We start from the raw sequence: 21,734 nt of genomic DNA, 5'->3' as shown, positions 1-21,734 counted from the left end.
AAGAAGAGATGCTTTCTTGTTAAACTGCTTACTAAGAAAAATTTTATAATAAAACAAACCAAGAGACATTATGCTGAACAAACCACGAAACAACAGATGAAACGTTTTGCGCTTACAGCTTTCTGTGAGTGTCAGCATGATTTTTCTGCTTAACTATTCAGTTGGCTGAATGCAGATTTCATTTGGACAGATTTTTGTTGCTGACATGTTTCATTCTTCGATACACATAGTCGCGTGTAAACGTGTGGACGGACTTTCAATTATTAATTAGCTTTGAGATACCACAGTTCAAAGAGAAAGAGTTTACTGAGCGAGTGACATTAGAAATTTACAAAATTTCTCATTAATGAGATTTGCTTTACATCCATGCTCTCCTTGAGCTATTTAGTACTATTTATTTTTCTGTTTGTTATTATTTATAATAAATTATTAATTTCTTCCTACACTTCTGGAATGGTTATTTACAGAGACTCATAGTTCACAACAAATGGAATCCGAATAAAGGAATCTCTTTGAATGCTGATAACGATGAAGATGGAAAAGTAGCTGAAAGCTATTACAGAGATAACTGCTGGAAGTTTTGTCAAAACAAAGAATATAATTGAAGAAATGCTGCAGAAATGCAAGGGAGCAACAGTGAATTCTGCTGAAATGAACTCTATTGAAGTAAATGCCATTCATATGAAGAAAAAAGCAACAGAAATGAAGGAAAGCAGCTCACCAGCCCTCAACGATAGATACATCAGCAAATGCTACTAAAATAAAACAGAACATTGTCAACTTTGAATAGAAAATTTTTAATGCTGCAAATGAGAAAATAGAGGCTATAAAAGAAAAATTATAGACAGAGAATGTTAATCAAGAAATTAGTGCTATTCATGACAGATTCGAGAAAGAAATTGAAAGCTTAGAAAGTAAAATTCTGGAGTTGATATGCTTTGCATACTACATGTCAGCTCGGACTTCCATCATCATTTACACTCTGGCTCATCCTACTATGAACATCCTAAATTAATCATCTCTCCTGTAATAAAGCTCTTACCATGTGATGGAAAGTCACCATGGGAAGTAAACAAAATTTGAAATGATTTTGCAGGCAGACTAGTGGGATCCAGTCACCAAAGAAAGAAACTCAAGCTGATAAATCCCCCCCCCCCCAACATGCAAATTATGTCACCAGAAAGTTATCTTTGCTGAAGGCGTATGCATGGATCCTGCCAAAATAAAGTCTTTTCATGAATGGTATCACTCCCATTACTTTCTCACACTCTGCCGAAGATTTGCTAAAGGTTTCTTTAAAATTATAATGCATTTATATCACATAACAGAAGCTAAGCAAAAGTTTTTGTGGACTGATAAGTATGAAGAAGCACTTAAAGCCCTGAAGGATGTTTAGACTTCCATGATTATGCTAACTTACCTCTAACCTGAATGTGACTTCACTGTCAGTAAAGATAGCAATGATAAAAGAACTGGAGCTGTTTTTTTATGGTCAAGAGAATGTCACCGCCAGTTTTAGTAAAAGCCTCTCAATGTCAGACAGATATTATTGTGTCCGCAAAAAAATTGTTAGCCATTGTAGAAGCAGTAGAACACTTCTATGATTACGTGGATGGCCTTAAATTCCTGTTGCACATTGAGCATGCTTCATTAAGCTGGATACTTATTTTAAAAAATCTGAAGAGTCGAGAAGCTAGATGGACACAATGGCCATAGGAATATGAAAAGGAAATCCATAATTGCAAAAGAAACTTCACCTGATGCACCTATGCAGTGGTGATAGGAAAAATACAGCTCTGAAATCCCAGTGGTCAGACATTACATACTCTCCACCACAGACTTATCCATGGAGCAATGAAGAACTATAGGGCTCACAAAAGGGCAATCCTAAATTGAGGCTACTAATGAAATTAATGGAAGTGGAAAACTCAGTTGACAAGAAAACAATGATATTGGACTTTATAGGATTCATTTAACTTATGAGATGGAGTTCTCTTTCACAAAAGAGAAAATGAAAAAAGATGGCCAATTCATCTTACTGAGATCAGGCATTCTTACAGTTGACAAAGCTTCACAGTAGCTAATCTGGAGGACATTTTGTTTAAGACACTCCATAAAGTTCTGAAACATTTCTTCTTAAAAAAGGTCAAAGGAGATGTAGAAAAAGGATGAAAACCATGCAATGCATGTGGAATTCAAAAAGGCCAGCACACATGTACACAAGAAAGATTACAACACTACAATATAAGAATACCATTCAAAAGGATGGCTCCGGAATATTCTCAGTCCTTTACTTTACAATTAAAGGAAGCAAGAGAAGTACACCTTATTTATCATGGTTTACTTAAGTAAATGGCCAGAAGTTTATAGCATTCCTGATCAAGAAATTTCAACCATTGCAGAAGCCATGATTCATCTGTAACTTGCTCTTTAGATGACATGTAACCTGCTCTGACAATTACCTTTGTTTTGGCAGTACTTGAAGATCTATGAGCACGTTTAGAAGATGTTCACAAGCGAAAGGATGAATGAACACACAGTAACTGAGATGATGAAGATATCATGCAGAGTTGATAGGAATTCAAGAAATATCAAGTTTGGTTATGGAAGACTAATAGAGATTTCATCTATGTTGAAGGATATTCCAAAGATTTTAAAAACAACAGCCTGGAGATACTGTGCACAGTCAAAAGTCGTTAATCCGGACTCGTCGGGACTTCGGCGATTCCGGATTATCGATTTTTCCGGATTATAGATCATCAGTTTAAATCTTGTAAGATGACATGCAGAAATTCTAAAATTAAAAATATGAAACCGTAATTTATGAAATAAAGAACAATTATGATCTAAGGGGTACCAAAATTTACAAAAAAAAAAAAAAAAAAAAAAAAAAAAAAAAAAAAAAAGCTTAATATTTATTTGTTTACTTTATTAAACATTTCTTTCAATGTAAGTTGTTTAAATTGCTTCATTTTATGTGATAATACTTTCTCCTTAATTCTATAAACAGACATAATTTCTTGTTCAGTTACAAAATTCCGCTGTTCAAGTCCCGTTAATTGCGGTGCCGAGAATACCGACTAACTTGTCAATCGAAATTTTTTCGTTTTCACTAACCTCTCTGTCACATTCTTCATGTCTTTATCCATTTTTTGCAACAATTCCACTTTTTGTTTGTTGGACATCGAAACATACTTTCGTTTTTGTAGATCCTTTGGAAGTTCCAGCATCGGAAATTCTATTTGACATAATCGAAAGTTCAAGTTTACTTTTATAAAATTGCTCTTACAGTCTGCAAAAAATAATAAGCGGAATCCAATTCGAAGATTAAAAGGAACAACGCAATCATTAACATTAACTGAAATAGATAATTAGATAATTTTAGCTTACACCGTCCGTTATACATTAAACGCGCAGGCAAAAACGTATTCTGCACTTGCGCACATGCATATGCACAGTAATCAAGGTCCTACGCGCACGTGTAAAACGCCTGTGTGCATGCGCCAACTAGGCGCATGCGCAGAAAGTTTTTAGCTTTGAGGTCCGGATTATGGGTGTCCGAATTAACGACTTTTGACTGTATCAACAAATTAAAAATTAAATATATGAAAAAGCTTACCAAGGGGGAAAAAAAAGTATACACTTTGAAAAACAATATTAGAATTATGTATATGACCTAGCTTTTAAAAAAATGTATCAAGATAATTTATTAATTAACCTTTAATTTTTATGCTTAATATTATTTCATTTTACTTAAAGTTATGGTATTTAAATAATTTCATCATTCTTTTCTTGAAATAACTTGCTCATATAAATCTTGCATAACGCAAGGTTGTTTTACACATAGGTTAATTTTTCATTCTTGTGAAATACCTTAAGGTCATCTTATATGCATGGCCATTTTGTGTTTGGACCGAGATAGTACTACTTTCCCCCTCTGAGCAATGAATTGATTGTTAAAACTAATAACCTGCATTACATAAAAATAGAATTCAATTATACATTCATAGCATACATATTTTTTAAATATATACTATAACAATTATAATTATCAAAACAAACAATTTATTCTTACTAATATTATATTTAAAAAACTCGATTGCATTCAGAAAATTCATACATACACAAACTTCTGAGAACCAGTATTTACGACGAACAACACTGTGCATAAAGCAATCAGGGCACACTTCAATTTCTTGCATATCATTTTCACAAGTTTTCACCATAGATTTTGCATTTGTACTTAAGGGGTGCTGAGCTATAAAGAACATTTATAACTAATGAACACAACAAATGAACCATTTTCTTTTAAATTGCTAGAAAATAATAAGTGACATATGTAATTAACAAAATGAATGCTTAAGTGAATTTTGATTTTTAAGCAACAAAACACTGTTTCATGTACAATATATTTACTTCTCTGAAATAAAATCATTTTTCAGGTAGACTATATTTACTTCTCTGTATACTTGTTATAACCCTAGCACCATCCATCCAGAAATTTTAAGAATGGTCAAACTGGATGTCACCATAAAAAAACCAACAGATGTGCAGTGTAAACTATCCACATCCGCAATACAAACACAGAAACTTAATATATTGGTTCAACATATGGAAAATTATTCATTACAGTTGCTCAATATAAGAAAAATATTTACAAGCTCTACAAAATAGTACATCAACAAAAATCGCAATCTTTAAGTTGAGCAGTTTTAAGAGCATTCAAACTTAACTGAAAGGGATATTTAGCAATATTTAATTAAATATCTTATTGAATTCTTTACAGTACTAATCAAAATACATTATTTATATTCAAGTTTGCTAAAAAGAAAATCACATGAATTTTTTTAAAAAATGTTTCTGAATAATCGATTATGTTAAAGGAATAAAAAGTAATATTTAAATGATTTTATAAAGGATTTTCATTTACATACTTCCATTAAAGACACAAGAATTGTGCAATATCCACTTGACATCTGATAAAAATGCTTCAGTACTTCCATACTTTTTCTGTTTGATGTTCTGTAATTGAAAGCTTAATTATAAGCATAAAATTTTCTTAATTCCTAAACAAATATTGATGAGACACAGTTATGTGCAAAATGTACATTAAAATTATTACAAAATAAAAACACTTAAGATTTATGTAGAATACTTGATATTACAAAAATATTTTTCATGGCAATGATGAGAATATTAAATCCAACAGCAAAATATGTGCTCATGATTTTTTTTTTTTTTTTACATAGATAGCTAATGAATTAAAAAAAAAATTCTCACATATACTGCTTAGTAGTACACAAACCATTAGAGAGATTAATAGATGAATATGGACTTGCTGATCATAAACACAAACATACATGCATATATACCACTTCATTAAATGTTACGAAATATTTATAACGATGTTACATTCTAAGAGAAAATGTTTGCCCTGCATGTTATGCATATGAAGGGTTGCCACTCAAACAGGCGAATGAAATTGCCTGACTTTTGCAGGTGTATTTTAAGAAAATCCCAGTCTAGCTGGGTAGTGTGCATTGGCTATACTACGAATAAATAAATTATGCTACCACTTGAGAACACAAAAAATTTGCCAATTACAAATGACTTTGATACATATACATACAAATCATTACTTTTAAAAAATGAAATCATTACTATTATAACTATAATAGGAGTTGCTATCCTGATTAACTTTCAAACTAAGTTTCTGTCAAACTAAAGAAACTTGCTATACGATAATTACATACTAAACCATCATTTTCTTCAGTCAGTCATAAAATTAGTTAAGCCCAAATAAATTCCCTTTCTAATTACATGAAAATGATATATAATATACCAGGAGTGATTATTAGTGCATCTGGAATATATGCAGTCACTGACGCTGAAGTACATACATAATAAAAAAAGCAAAAATATAATTAGTTAAAATAATTTTACATACATAAAAAACATACATTCAAAGTAATAAACAAAATCAGAAATTAAATTTCATTGATTTTTCAATGCAATATGTAAACTTTTAAACAGTGGTTTTTTTCTATCATTAATTAAGATAAAATTATGCCATGAATGACAGCTTTATTGTTTTGAAAAATATCAAATAAAAATTTTGGAATGGAATTTTTATTAGAATTGAAGACAAAAAAGCAAGGGGGGACATCTGGAATATTTAAATAAAATTTTAATAGAAAAAATACTAAAAGTCAGCACAAAACCAGATTTGTTGTTTATTTCTGCAATTTGAGAGTCAACTGAAGAAACATATCTGCTCGATGATTATTAAAAGACCAATATATGATTATTAACTGAGAAACCACTTTCTACTGTGGCATGCCATGTGATAAAATCGGATTTAATTTTACAACACTTCAAGTTCTTCAAAATCTGAATTATTAATCAAGTTCTCATAAAAGAGATCAAGTCACATTGCATCCCTTTTCTCACATAGAAATTCATTAGACACAATAAGCTTAGTAGATCTAATAAAGAAATATATTTGGCCAAGCTACATTTAAATGGGTTTCTTTCCACTATTTTTGATGCAACCTTAACAGATAAGGTTCTGCGTTGAGTTCTGAATTCTCTTTTCTTTAGATCGGATACTCCACTTCAAGCTAAACTCGCACCAGCAGCAATACCTATATCTGTATCTACAATAAATGACTTGATCCAGAATATCAATTTTTAGCAACATTCCAGGAGTTTTGACTATAATGGAAAAAAATTTAGAAAATTTTGAGAGAGACTGGTCAAGCATACTACAGAAATTTTATATAGAAAAGGGCCCATAGGATCATATGTCTGAAATGATATGGAAGTAGAACTCGCATGACAACACGCACACACGGGGAAAAGAAGAAGAAGCTTATTCTTAGCAGTTTCTCTGTCTTTCAACTGACAGCAGTCTTGGGTAGTTCAGATGATTCTACAGTCAAAAGTCGTTAATCCGGACTCGTCGGAACTTCGGCGATTCCGGATTATAGATCATCAGTTTAAATCTGGTAAGATGGCATGCAGAAATTATAAAATTAAAAATATGAAACCGTAATTTATGAAATAAAGAACAATTATGATCTAAAGGGTATCAAAATTTACAAAAAAAAGCTTAATATTTATTTGTTTACTTTATTAAACATTTCTTTCAATGTAAGTTGTTTAAGTTGCTTCGTTCTATGTGATAATACTTTCTCTTTAATTCTATAAACAGACATAATTTCTTTTTCAGTTACAAAATTCTGCTGTTCAAGTCCTATAATTGCTGTGTCAAAAATACTGACTAATTTGTCAATCGAAATTTTTTCGTTTTCAATAACCTCTGTGTCACTTTCTTCACTAAAGTTCCAGCTTGCACTTTGTGCCAGCCTCTCTGTCACTTTCTTCACTTCACGGAAGTGAATTATAATGATGAGGAATATGATTTAAATCATATCAAAGACGGAGTACATTGAGATGAAATACTACATTTAGTAAGGAATTATAAGCCAAATAAAATAAAAACATCTGCCCTGAAGATAAGGATAGTGCTGACAGATCAACTTCCAATTCATTGCGCGTTGTGGCATTTAACAGTAGAAGGGACAATTAGCTATACTAAAAATGTAAAGAACAATCATGATTTTAATATTACCACAGAAGATATACACATATTCATAGGGCTTTTAGTTTTTTCTGGCTACCATAATCTTCCAAGTGAAAAGAGATTATTGGAGTGAAGCAAAAGACTTAGGTATTGAGTTGGCTCAGAATATTTCCACTAGGAATGCTTTCTTAAAATACTAAAATAACATATTTACTTCCAGGACAATTCCAAAGCCTCTTGAAAATAAGCATGACAATCAAAACCTCTTGCATTTTGTATAAAGTGCAAAACAGCATTATCTAAGAATTGTATTTAAAATTTCAAGCAAATTGTAAATACTACATTTTATTAGTATTATATCAGTTTATTACGGTTTTTTCAGTTTTCGTAATGTACATATTGTTACGATTTTAGCGAAATTATATGTGAAAGTGTAGTATATTTTGTATAATGCAACATGTAATGGAATGCACGAAAGACACAAAGCTCTGCTGGAAAAATAAGATTATAGGGGGCCAGTCTATTTAACATTGACGTAAATGGTTATCTTTGTAAACTGGCAAGATATTGTAAAGCTGGCAATGGTTTTGGCGAGAAATTGCAAAAAGCGGCTAAACTTGGAAACCATTTGCCGACATTTGGGTATGGTACCAGAATAACTATAATTGATCTCTGTATGTAACTGCATATCCATAACCATGTAACCCATATCTGGCCCTTACACGTAACTTTAACTGTATATGTCTTCCAGCAATTTCAAGAAATGAAAGATATTAAAAATTTCTCAGTGGCGGGGGGAAAACTTATAAGACCAAAGGCAGCATTAGCTCTCAATTTTTCCATTCAGAGTCAACTTCAGACTATTGAAATATCTTCAGGTCAGCTTCACTATTTAGATGCACTTTGCATTGCATTACGTTTAACTTTCTTAATAGTTTGAAGTATAATTACTGATCGTGCTCTGTGATACTCAGAAGAGCTGTATGAATATTTTTGTGGAAAGTTCCAGAATTGTAATGTGTTTCTTTTGGTTAAACCAATTTTAAGAAGCTATCACTGGTGCTTTGTGCATTCAATCTATTACAAACACATACACACACACAGAACAATATGTTTAGGTGCTTTGTGTTCTCCCTCATTTTACTTCTTTTAAATGCCGTTACTGTGAATGAATGAATAAGTGTTAAAAAAGTGAATGTCATACCTTAAATGTTGCATTAATTATTGTATTTTATTATTATTGTTATAAAAATTGTTATTTTTTATATGTTTCTAAGCACTTTGAAATATATGCATATTTTAATAGTGGTGTATACCTATTTTTCCTTTTTTAAACACTGTTTGAAGTATTACTATTTTGTCTGCTATATGCTAAAAAAATATTGCATCAATGCCCAGTGATCTATTTTACTATGTCCTTTTCCTGTAAACTACTGGCAATTTGAGTAAATTTCAATTATAATATTCACTGAAGGCATAATACCTTAGAATCAAGATTTTAATCTGATTACTTTCAGGAAAGAAAAAGGGCCCAGTGGCTAGCTTGTTGCATAGCAGCATCACAGGCCCCTGGTTCGATCCTTGGGCCGGACAAGGTTTACTCAGCCTTTCATCCCTTCAGTTCGCTTGGGAACTTGGACCAGGGAAGGGGCGGGCTGTGACAACTTGACAGCTTGTCAAGGATATATGCTCATGCACACCGAGGCCCAGTCAAGAAAGCAGATATCAGGGCACTGCAGGCAATAACACACTAAGAACTGCTGCATCATTTTTTTTTTTTTTTTCACTTCCAGAAAAAATAATTTGAGCACTGGCAATTTCTGCAGCATTTTGGTTTCTAATTACTCTTTACCAGCCACATATATACCAACTGTCTCTAAAAAGATTTAAGATTGAATTCATGAAAAACTGAGACCACAAGAAAGCAACTTTGTTAAAACAATGTTGTTTCAATTGTTTCAACTGTTCAAATTTATACATCTGTTCCCCTTGAAGCTACAAGCAGGGTTGCCACTCAAACAGGAGAATGAAATTCCAAGACTTTTCCAGGTGGGTTTTAAGAAGATCCCAGTCTATCCGCGTAAATCACGTTGGCTGTGCTAAGAGGTAAATTAATTATGGTATTACTTGAAAACACAAAAATTTGCCAATTACATACGACTTTATATATATATATAATGCCAAAAATATTACTAGTATAACTATAATAAGAGTTGTTTTCTCCACTGAAGATTGAGATTAGAATCTGCCCAATCTCAATTAAAAAATGTCTTTTTTTTTGCAAACATTTTGCAGCTGAATGAAAGAAAGAAATCTATTTAATGGTATTTTTAAATAAATTCAGGTATTTTATATTTATTTAGCAGCATACATAAGCAAAGAAATATGTGCATTAAATTTCGTGATGGTATGTCATCATACTGCTAGAATTCATTTCAGGATTATGACAGAGAAAATTTCCTGAAATTTGAAAGTATTATTTACAAATAATAAATAAATTTAGAGGGAAGAAGAAACATTAAATGATACGAATAACATAAAATAAAGATAATTACTTAAAAATTGTATTAGAATAATCAACAATATTTTAGCGAATATAGTTATATTAAATGGTTAGGCTAGATGACTGATTACTATTTTTCTATTTTACTGCAAAAATGACAAAATGCACGATTTTGAAAATTGTCGGCAACACCAAAACGACCCGTTTACCGCTCATTATAATGACACCAAATCTTGTGTGTACCGTACCTGGAGGTTAGAATAGAATATATGGAGGTTATTCTAACCAAAGAATGTCTAAGTAAAGAAGGAAAGGTTCCATAGATGTAATGCCATTACGCCGCTAGAATGCGGAGGGAAAATTTGCCAAGGGATTTGGCGGCGAAACCTGGAGGCCAGAATTTCCTTCTCCGCGATGTGTATAGGAAATTGAGGAACATGTGTTTGAAAAAAAGAAAGAAAATCTGAAATGTTTCAGATTTTAAATTATGTCCAAAGGGGCACTTTTTAAACATTTTGTGTGTTACGTTTATTTATTAAATAACATGTTCTTCGCACTTAAACCATCAACAGCAATATTGCAAAATAGTTTTAAAATGAGCATATCTTTAGAATTTCCAATACAGAGAATCACATGCTGGAGATAAAAATGTTTTTTCTGTACAACATTGCCATTTGAAATACGTGAGTTTGTTAATCAAAAATTCGCTTAAGTTTTACAAAATAGGAAAGCGATAATAAAACATAATTCCAAATTTCAAATTTGGTCTTTTACATGCCCATACTTGTAGGAAGATTACGTTATTCAAAATTCGATGGCTCTATGTACCATTGTTTGATCACAGTGCGAGAAATATACATACATTTACGCAGATTTTTCATTATTTAATTTCTTTAAATATAACACAGAGCGATAATACTTTATGGCAACAGTTTGAAAAGTGATCTGCTGTTTGTAGAAAATCGATGCAAAATCGCAAAACAAAAACAATAGTCCTTCAGAGACCCCCCCCCCAAAAAAACCTACAAAAATCCGTGTTTAAATTATTGTGAAAAATCAAACAAAAAATGTTCTTTGACAAAACGTTTCTTCTTTGATTTTTCGCAATAATTTAAACACAGATTTTCGTAGTTTTTTTTTTTTTTTAATGCTCAAAAGAACTAATCCATTGATTAATTTGCTTGTACAAAAAAAAAAAAAAAAAAATTGTTCGTTTAAAGTTTAAAGAAATTTTAAACGATATTCATTTTATAAACTCAGGCTGTTTCCCCCTACGTTGGAACAGAGCCCCTCTTGTTGCAGAGAAGTTTTCCTTCTTAAATACATATTCTTTGATTCTAACCTCCATGGTATACTAAGATTACACCAAATTTGTTTTATATGAGAATAAGTATTTTGTTTAGTTCAACATGCATTGTACATGCAATTCTCGAGGTTACTGGAAACTGAAACTTGCTTTCCCTTTCTAAAAGACAAATCTAATTGGAGCTGCGAAAATTGGCTCTATGTCAGCTGCCCGAACGACGCTCACACGATACACAATTCCCCAAGAAAGTGATCACTTTCAACATTGGCGCAAAACTTACTTTGGGGGGGGGGGGGATCACTGTGTGAAATTCCCCGACTTTTCCAGATTTTTGACTAAACTATTTAAATTCCCCAACTTTTCCCTGAATTTTTGGTCAATTTTTGAATTTCCTGACTTTTTCCAGTTTTCCAGGTAGCATGGCAACCCAGTACAAGTCTACTTGGCTTACTCATAGAAGTAATTCTTAAAATACTCCTCCATCAACATCTAGACTCTTTTGAACTTCCTAAATGATTTAATATGAGATTACACTTCAGGAAACAGGAAATAAGTCACAAAACAACTCCCATAAATAAGACAATTTCGTCAAGCAAGAGGCGTTACATTTTTGTTTTAATACTCTTACATTTTTGTTTCAATAAGTTGCTTGATAATGCATTAAACAAAACTGTTACTTTTCGGTCAATGGTTTCATAATAGTTTTAATGGTTGTACAAACTAAACAAACAATTCCACTCAAACTTCTCTTTGCAAACAGATATTTTCATGGAAGAAAGCAAATATGTATCTGTAATTACTGCCACTAGTTTATCATTTACATTCATTAAAAAAACTCACTCTTAAAATTTTGTAAATACACTGTGTACTGTAAACGAATATACAGCCATTTACATACTGCTGTAAGATAACAGCTATCCAGTAACCAAAACCACAATTCAGTTAATATCTTAAAAAGTGTATTACCTTTTCAAGAAGGCTGAAATCCATAGGGTTTATAATATAATGTGGATACAAAGGATAATGCTCTAATGAGACTGCTTGATGAAATGCAACAGGCTGGAAAATGAAAAAAGAATTTTTATTCACAATAATTCACTCGGGTAATCTGCAATAAAACACATATTTTACCCCATATAAAATTCAGACATGTTGTGAAAAAAAAATTTATTCTTAGCCCCCCCCCCCAAAAAAAAAACTTAAATCTGCAATTAATTTTTTTAAATATTAAAATTATAAACATAGAATATTGAAAAATATGTGTTATTTAAATTATTCATTACACATAAAATTTTTATAATTATTTTAAAGTTATCAATATCATTAAAAAACTTACTGCTCGCTGCCTCATTTTATTTAGACTAAGCTTTAAAAGATCACACAAGTCTTTAAGGGATATGTCATTTAATGTTGAAGAGCGGCATCCAAGTTCATCAGCAACGAGGGATCGCTGACATTCTGGACAAAACCATTCTGATGATGCTTCATTGACATCACCAGCACATTTATGGTGGTATGCTCTGGGACATGCAATACAACACAGAACAATATTTTCTCTATGGCACACCCAACAGTAACAGTCATTCTTCCTACCCTGATAAAGTTGAGAGGAAAAAAAAATAAATAAAAAGGAAATTCAGAAAAATACACTATAATTCAAATTTATAAAAATGCATGAAGAAATAAAAATATACTGCATCTGCATGTATTTACCCTTTTTAAAATTATAAGTATACAGAAGGCCGCAAAGTAATGCATGCATATTTTTAACCCTTTCCGTACGGGTGTGTCATATATGCCATGGCAGCATTCGATTCTTCTATGACGGGTGTGATGTTTGCGTCTTAAGGATTAGCCCCTGCCTAGACTGCTGTAACGTATATGTGACAATTACATGGAATGAAATGTAAATATTTTTAATTCAACAGATGCCGCCCTATGTCTATGGTACCAAGTTACATGGGAATTATGATGCATTAACCCTTTTGCGGGCGCAAAGTTAAAATAATCTTTTTTGTGATAAAGTACATTTTAAACATAATGTTCTCAACCCTCTTAAACATTATTTGACCGTAAAAAATTTTTTGGATCAGGGGTCTTTTTTCTAGGGCGTAATGAGAGGTTATAGCCACTATGCACTTAAGACATTTAGCTTACCTGTTAGACAAAAATTAATTCAACTTATTATGACACCTTTTTATGAAAAATTAATATTTATGAAAATAACAATTTTAATCATAATTAAATACAAAATGTTTGAGGAATAAAGTAACAATAATAAAGTAATAATACAATTTTACTGTAATAAACAGCAAAAATACTCCAAGAGGAGTTGGATTTTGCATTTCTTAAACTTCAGAAGATGGGCCACTGTCTTCTGTAAATTCTGGCAGTAAAATGCTTATCATTTCACTTGCGGCTGAGAGGTAGAGAGAATCTGTAACTTCTCAATTTCTTCATCATCAGAACTAGAAATAATAGTTTCCTCTTGAGTAAAGTCTTCATCAGTATCACTATCATTAGATACTGCTGAGCCATCCTCTGATGGCAAATCTTCAAAAATAGCAGTATAGAAAATAGCATATAGAGTACTTCGCATTCAAAAATATACTTACATTCAAAAATAGCATATAGAGTTTCTTGTACAGATAAGCTCTTTCTAGACATTGTAAAAAACTTTAAAAAATTATGTCGAAATTAAAATAATAAAAGAAATGTACTATAATCTTATAAAAGTAGAATGCTAATTTAAAATAATATAAAAAAATTATCCACATAGAGAAAGTATTCTAAATATTGTGTCTCTAAAAAACGTGAACATTCTGGCCAAACAGAAAAGCTATACTGAGAGTCAAATCAAGCCCAAAACCTCATTACTTGCACCCCTACAGAAATATAAAACTGTTTGACAGTTTATACTTCTGTAGGGGTGTTCTGTATTCTGTAGTTTACACTGAAGTGGCAAAAGTCATGGGATACCTCCTGATATTTTGTCGGTCCTCCTTTTACCCGGTGAAGTGCAGCAACTCGAACTGGCACAGACTCAACAAGTCGTTGGAAGTCCCCTGCAGGAACATTGAGATATGCTGCCTCTATAGACGTCCATAATTGTGAAAGGTGTTGACGGTGCAGGGTTTTGGGCACGAACTGACCTCTCGATGATGTCCCATAAATGTTTGATGGGATTCATGTTGGGCGATCTAGGTGGCCAGAGCATTCGCTGGAATTGTCCAGAATGTTCTTCTAACTAATCGCGAACAATTGTGGCCCGGTAACATGGTGCATTGTCATCCATAAAAATCCCATCGTTGTTTGAGTATGTGAAGTCCATGAATGGCTGTAAGTGATCTCCAAGTAGCTGAAGGTATCCATTTCCAGTCAATGATCGGTTCAGTTGCACCAGAGGACCGAGTCCATGTCATATAAAAACAGCCCAGGCCATTATGGAACCACCACCAGCTTGAACAGTGTCTTGTTGACAACTTGGGTCCATGGCTTCGTGGGGTCTGCACCACACTCGAACCCTACCATCAGCTCTTACCAACTGAAATCGTGACTCATCTGACCAAGCCACGGTTTTCCATTCGTTTAGGGACCAACCGATATGCTCACGAGCCCACGAGAGTCGCTGCAGGCGATGTCGTGCTGTCATTAAAGGCACTCGAGTCGGTCTTCTGCTGGCATAGCCCAAGAAAGACAAATTTCGCTGCACTGTTCTATCGGACACGTCTCTCGTACGTCCCACATTGATTTCTGGGGTTATTTGACGCATTGTTGCTTGTCTGTGAACATTGACAACTCTACGTAAACGTCGCTGGTCTCGTTCGTTAAGTGCAGGTGGTCGGCCACTGCTCTGTCCATGGTGAGATGTTATGCCTGAAATTAAATACTCTCGGCACACTCTTGACACTGTGGATCTCGGAATGTTGAATTCCCTAACGATATCCGAAATGGAATGACCCGTGCGTCTAGCTCCAAGTACCATTCCGCGTTCGAAGTCTGTTAATTCTCGTCGTGCGGCCATAATCACGTCAAAGCCTGTTCACATGAATAACTTGAACACAAATGAAAGCCCTGCCAAAGCACTTCGCATTTATACATTTTCTATGCGATACTACTGCCATCTGTATATATGCATATTGCTATCCCCATGAATTTTCTCAATTCAGTGTATATTTCTGTAGTCAAACTCTTCTCTCAGGTAGAGAGGCAATGCAGCGTTTTCAAGATCAGTGTAACTCCCCTAAAAGAGCGGTGGATAAATCCTGTATCCACGTCCAAAAACCTAGTAAAAATTAATTGTTTTTGCATGTGAATTAGTTTAATTGATTTAAATAATAGAAAAATATACATTAAAACTGTCAAAATGTTTTGCATAAATTAGAAATATTATTTAAAATAATAAAATTTCAATTTACAGTACTTATGCAGCAAATATACAAGTTCAACACTCCATTAGAGACCATAATTCGATAATAATCTATAGTGCTGCCATCGGTAATGATTTTTGTGCATTTCAGCTTCAATAAATGCAAATGGCTAACAAAGATAACCACTGCGCACTTAGAGAAAAAATTATTTCTAGGTGGCTTGACTTTGCAGCCACTGCCAGCAAAAGGGTTTTAATTTTGACCTTGGACTGTTTTATTTGATTCTGAAAGGTAGATAGCAGGATTTAGTAATATAAACAAGTGTACTGCATCAACGCATGTGCGTTTTTATTTAGTTTCTTACTTTTATAAGTAGTGTAGGGTGTTCTTTCTTTTGTGTGAATTTAAGTTTTTTGCATTAACATATCAAAACGAAAGCAATATTTGTCTGAATCCGAGTATACAACTTTATTACAAGATCTGAGTAGCAGCGATGCCAGCAGTTTAAGCAGTGAATTATCCGATTATGATACGGTTATTTTATCAGATTCAGAATTGCGCTCTTTTGCCTCAACATGTGCTCCCTCTGTAAATGACAACTGATCTCATACACTAAAAGATTTACAGCCACATGCTTACTTTGGTACACCTGGTATAAATGACAGTACAATAGATGGTGACTGTGGTAAAGAAGATTTTTTTTTTCATATATTTTTCGTCGATGACTTTATAAATTTAATTATGGAACAAACAGATAATTTTGCAGACTTACAACGAGATCCAAACCTCAGTGGAATGTCTCGAGATTCTCCTGGTCCTTCACATTTCAGTTTCGTTTCACATGAAAAAATTAACCTTTTTAAGCATTAAATATGCTAGTAGGTGTAATACAAAAACTGGATCTGAAAATGTACTTTACTACAAATTAGATAAGTGCTACTCCATTTTTTAATAAAATGATGTCAAGAGATTTTTGAAGATATTACGATATCTTTATTTTTACTAGTGCTATTTAGCCACTGGCATAAAAATTTAAAAAAAAAATATAAAATGTGTATAAAGCAAAAAAGAATGTGTCCATTGATGGATCTTTGTTTATGTGAAAAGGCAGGCTAAGTTTTAGATATTATGTTCCATTGAAATGACCCCGATATGGAATCAAAATTTATAAACTAAGTGAATCCGATACAGATTAGGTTTGGAACTTTTTAATATATACAGGCAAAGATACCAATCTTACAGCGAGAGGTGGTCTATATGACGAAAACGGCGTGAAAACTCTCAGAAGTGATCTTTTGGGAAAAGGATACAACTTATATCTGAATAGATTTTTTACTTTACCATCACTTGCATTAGATTTATGCGACACAAAAACGAATGTTTGTGGCACAATCATGAAAATGAGGAAAGGTTTGCTAAAACATTTTCCATCAAAATCAATGATACAAAACGATGTAGAGACAATGTATAGTAAAAATATGCATCAGGTTGCATTTAAGATAAAAAGATGGAAGTGCTGCTTTTAACTATAATGCATAGACACCAACTAGAAGATTCTGGTAAAAAAAATTACAAAATGGGATAAAGTATTAAGAAACCATGCTGTATAATTGCAGTACAATATGAGAGGTGTTGATTTTAGTGATGCAGTCACTACTCATTACCCATACTACAGAAAATCTTTCAAATGGTATAAAAAAATATTTTTAGGTCTCTTCGACATTACAATCTATAATACTCATATTTTATACGATGTAACAATGGTATAAAAACACCATCACTTCAGTTTAGATTAAAAATAATTTAGCAAATTATAGACAGTGTTCTGTCAAGGAGAGGATGTGCTTCGGGCATTAGCTATACCCATGACATTTCGCCTTTTAGAAAAGCATTTTCCATCTTTAGTTCTTAATGAAAACCAATGGAAAACGAGAGCTTTGGGGAAAACAACTTACTGTGAGTGTAAAGATAGTTATGTAGGAGTATGCAATGACAAATGCTTCAGAATATATCACAAAGAAAACCAATTTTAAATTTCATTGTAAATACATATATGAATGTGTGGATGTGTCTGTGTAGATTTATTGTTTTACATTAAATATTTTAATTGTAATTTAACAAATGCTGAACGTTTATTTTAAAAGTCCTCTTTGATTATATATATCATTACAGCTGCAAAATTTATATGTATTTAATTGTGTAATTCACCAAGCATATAGATAAATACATTTTCTGAAATATTTGAAAAAAAAAATGAGTAAATTTGAATAAAATTGTATTTTTGCCAATTTTTCTAGCAAAATTAGGCTTAGTGATCAAACACCCGCCATCCTGTAGAGACATACTGGAAGCCCAGTGCTCCATCTCATAGCGAGAGGCTAGCAGATCGGGGCTGCTGTCAGGGTTAAGACACTGTAACAATTGTGAATAAATTTGAAATTATTTCACTAAAGATCAAAAATAAAAACAAAAAATGAAGACCCATGAGCAGAAAATGAACTCTAAAACAAGATCCTAAATGAAGGAAATTCAAAATTAACAAAACCATAAATGAAATAACAAAATTAAAAAAGCAGTTACTGAATAATAAGGCCTAGCAATTTAAACATTAGCACCAGTATATATAACAATAAAGGCATTTGGAAACATTAAATTTGTTGCTTGGATTATAACTCTATTGCCACAAAAGAACTATTTTTCTATTACGAATTCCTATTTTCAAAATGTAAATATTTAATGCAAACAATGTTTCATTCGACATCATCATTACATTTTTTCTCAAATGCATTAAAATTTCTTTCCCCCATGTGAAAAGTTAAGAATATGAGGTGTTCCCACTTAAGAGTGTTTTAATTTTTGGGATATTTTTTAAAACAACCTTCTACATAAAAGGACAGTTTCTCTTCACAGATTGTACAGAAATAATACATTTTTTGGTGCTTTTCTTTAGCTTGGGGTACAAATTTTACATTGCTTTATTAGAAGCTTTTCCTTCCCTTGTTTATGGAGGGGGGATACTTTGGAAATAACGAAGCTTTTTTAATCTAATATTTTGTTAAATTTTAATTATATTACAATTCAGAGCTCTGAATAATAAAATATGGTTAGATCAAATTGGCTGAGATCAGAATCCTGCTGTGGCAGTCAACATATTAACCCTTTCAGGATGGGTGTTCCATATACGCAATTCCCTAAGAACGTCTCTTACAGTCGGGTGTCCCATCCACGCATCACTAGAGATTGCATTCAGAGGACGGGTGACACGTATATGCATTTTAAGCTGGAACGTTTTTTCTGGAGGCCACTAGATGACATCTTATGCCCATTATTTTTGAAATGAAGACAGTTTTAGGCTCCTGTCCTTGAGTTTGATATATTTGCCCGACTTTGACTGGTATTTTACTCATCAACTGTTGCGAGGGTTGGGGGGAGGAGCGTAAACAGAGGTAGGCTCTTTAAATCGGTGAGTGCTAATATAAACATCCGTGCGTCCGATTCCTTTTTTTACTCTATTTTCTCCCTCTACTATGTATGATCTTTTAGGGATACTATGTGGAGTTTTGTTACGTTTTGCATTGTCTTCAGATATATTTCCTTTCCTTCTCTTTTTACTTCGGAAAGCCTCACCTCCAGTCTATTATGGCAGGAAGGTGTTATTTATCAGAGAAAGAATACCCTTGTAAGGTTAATGAACCATTACTAATGCAGATGAGAGTGATGATTCATTTTCTAAAGACTGAGAAAGTGATACTTCTCTGTGCTTCGAGATTTAACACACTCAGTCTTCATTTTAAATTTTGTTACTTTTTACTGTAAAGAGTCTTTATTGTGTTGTTTTATTAATTTTAAACTTTATTGATGGATTTTATCAATTAAAATTTTGGAATAATTTGAATAGCGCTTCTGAAAATTATTTTACAAGATAACCAATTTTTTTAAGTATATTTTCATGTAAAATAAAGAAAAAAACGTTATTAAGTGCTAATTTTAACATATATAAGAGCTCAAGTAATAATCTAAAATGATACCAAAAATTATGATGCTAGAAGTGAAACTTTTTTTTCCCTGAATTTTTTTTTATAAAATTAGGCTTAGCGATGCAAAACCTCCGTCCTGTACGGTGACTGCCTTCGATTCCCTTCCATCCCACACGAGTGTCCTAAACAAAGGTGCGCCATCGTGAAAGGGTTAATGAAATGTAGGAATATAGTAATTAAACTGATAGCACAATTTACTTTTTCACTAATTTGTTTCCAGTGATTAAAAGGTTGGTATGAATAAACCTAGAAATGACTAAAAATCAGATCTGTTTATTGGAGCATTAATTTTACACTAATTTAACTCCACATTTAAGTTTGAAAAAGGGCTTCTACACAATTTTTAGCAAAAAAATATAATACTAACTATAACAGTTGGAGCAGGTTTTTCAACTTTCCTACGCTTTGGTACAGGTGTGGAATTTTTAATTGCTTCACTGCTTCCATTACTACTGTTACTTCCAAGAGACGGCGATCGCTTCACAGCTTTACCAAATTCTGAAATATGATGACATTATTTTTAAGTGTATGAGTTTTTTCTAGTTTTAACTATTACATTCAACACGAATTAAAAAAAAGTACAAACCTTTTGGTATAGCAACTCTATCTTCTTCTTTTAAACTGCAACGGTAAAAAATTAACACGATAATTACTAGTGCATAGATCCACACACACACATGTATATATGTACATATACAACTCACACACACGTATACGTATATATATACAAATCAAAAGAGACAGACAAAGCATTCTATTAATGTGGCAACAAACTAAGAGAAGTGACAGAAGGTCATGAGAAACAATAATTGCCATGGAACATAATATGAAAATACTTATGCAATGTCTCATTTCAATAGAGAAGTTAAAAAAAATATGATAATAAGTACAAAAACATTTTATTATTTTGACAGCATGTTTACAATACAACCTGTGATGAAAGGTACAGTGAGAAAGTGTTGTTACAAGTGGCAGCAATGCACATAACTATACAGCACACAGTGACACAGATCATGGTCAAACCCGTAGCGGCGCGCAATGAACTGGAAGTTGATCTGTCAACACTATCCTCATCTTCAGGGCAGATGTTTTTTATTTTATTCGGCTTATAATTTCTTACTAAATGTAGTATTTCATCTTTATGTACTCCGTCTTTGATATGATTTAAATCTTCTTCATCATTATAAATATCACGAATACACATCAAATAATTTTCTGGTTTCAATTTTCTAATTTCGACTATGCGTAATGTATGCTTTACGCATGCACGCGTTCAAAGAACTGTTTAATAAAGTAAACAAATAAATAAAGCTTTTTTGTAAATTTTGATACTTTTTAGATTATATAATTGCTCTTTATTTCATAAATTACGGTTTCATATTTTTAATTTCATAATTTCTGCAGATAATTTACCAGATTTAAATGGATGATCTATAATCCGGAATCGCCGAAGTCTCGACGAGTCCGGATTAAAGACTTTCTACTGTATCAATTTTAACCAAGCACAGTCAATAAAAATGCTTTGAAAGATTATTAAAAAAAAAAAACTTAAAGTTAGTATGATATTTGGCATTTCACTTCATTGGCCACTGTTTCATAACTGGGAAAGTATGATGATATTCCTGCTTGTAAACAAACATCAAGATATTCATCTGCAAGTTTAGATATCTACTTTGATTTTACATTCACTGTTGAGAGAAATGATTCAAACAGGTATGTTGGAACCAAAAATGGATTTTGTCCTATAGGATGCTTTTTTCAAGAATGACATTTTTTTTTCTATCAGCTATATTCCAGAAGTTTTCATCTGTTACACTGCATTTTAAGACAATCCATTTTGAAGATCCAAAATTTTTAGCACCAGTTCCTCCTTTCTTATTTGAATAAACTCTGCTTTGGCTATATTTACGTGGCAAGTAAAAGATGAAATAGG

General features: G+C 32.5%; 1 protein-coding gene across 10 annotated transcripts in view; it reads right to left on the bottom strand.

Annotated features, from left to right (window-relative positions):
- Window positions 1-21,734, bottom strand: part of LOC118183509 (uncharacterized) — a 175,200-nt gene that overhangs the window by 81,449 nt on the left and 72,017 nt on the right. For all 10 annotated transcript variants that reach the window (XM_085806847.1, XM_085806851.1, XM_085806848.1 and 7 more), the window contains 6 exons: window positions 20,388-20,422; window positions 20,169-20,299; window positions 12,731-12,988; window positions 12,361-12,453; window positions 4,935-5,022; window positions 4,125-4,258 (listed from right to left, as the gene is read on the bottom strand). In XM_085806847.1, the coding sequence (XP_085662973.1) occupies window positions 4,125-4,258; window positions 4,935-5,022; window positions 12,361-12,453; window positions 12,731-12,988; window positions 20,169-20,299; window positions 20,388-20,422 (739 nt within the window). The remainder of the gene's footprint in view (window positions 1-4,124; window positions 4,259-4,934; window positions 5,023-12,360; window positions 12,454-12,730; window positions 12,989-20,168; window positions 20,300-20,387; window positions 20,423-21,734) is intronic.

Source organism: Stegodyphus dumicola, chromosome 12, assembly GCF_044657685.1.
Source record: "Stegodyphus dumicola isolate Sdum_Otavi_A_Nest chromosome 12, ASM4465768v1".
Lineage (NCBI taxonomy): Eukaryota > Metazoa > Arthropoda > Arachnida > Araneae > Eresidae > Stegodyphus > Stegodyphus dumicola.
The sequence above is the reverse complement of the archived record's forward strand: the minus strand, read 5'-3'. Positions and strand labels throughout refer to the sequence as shown.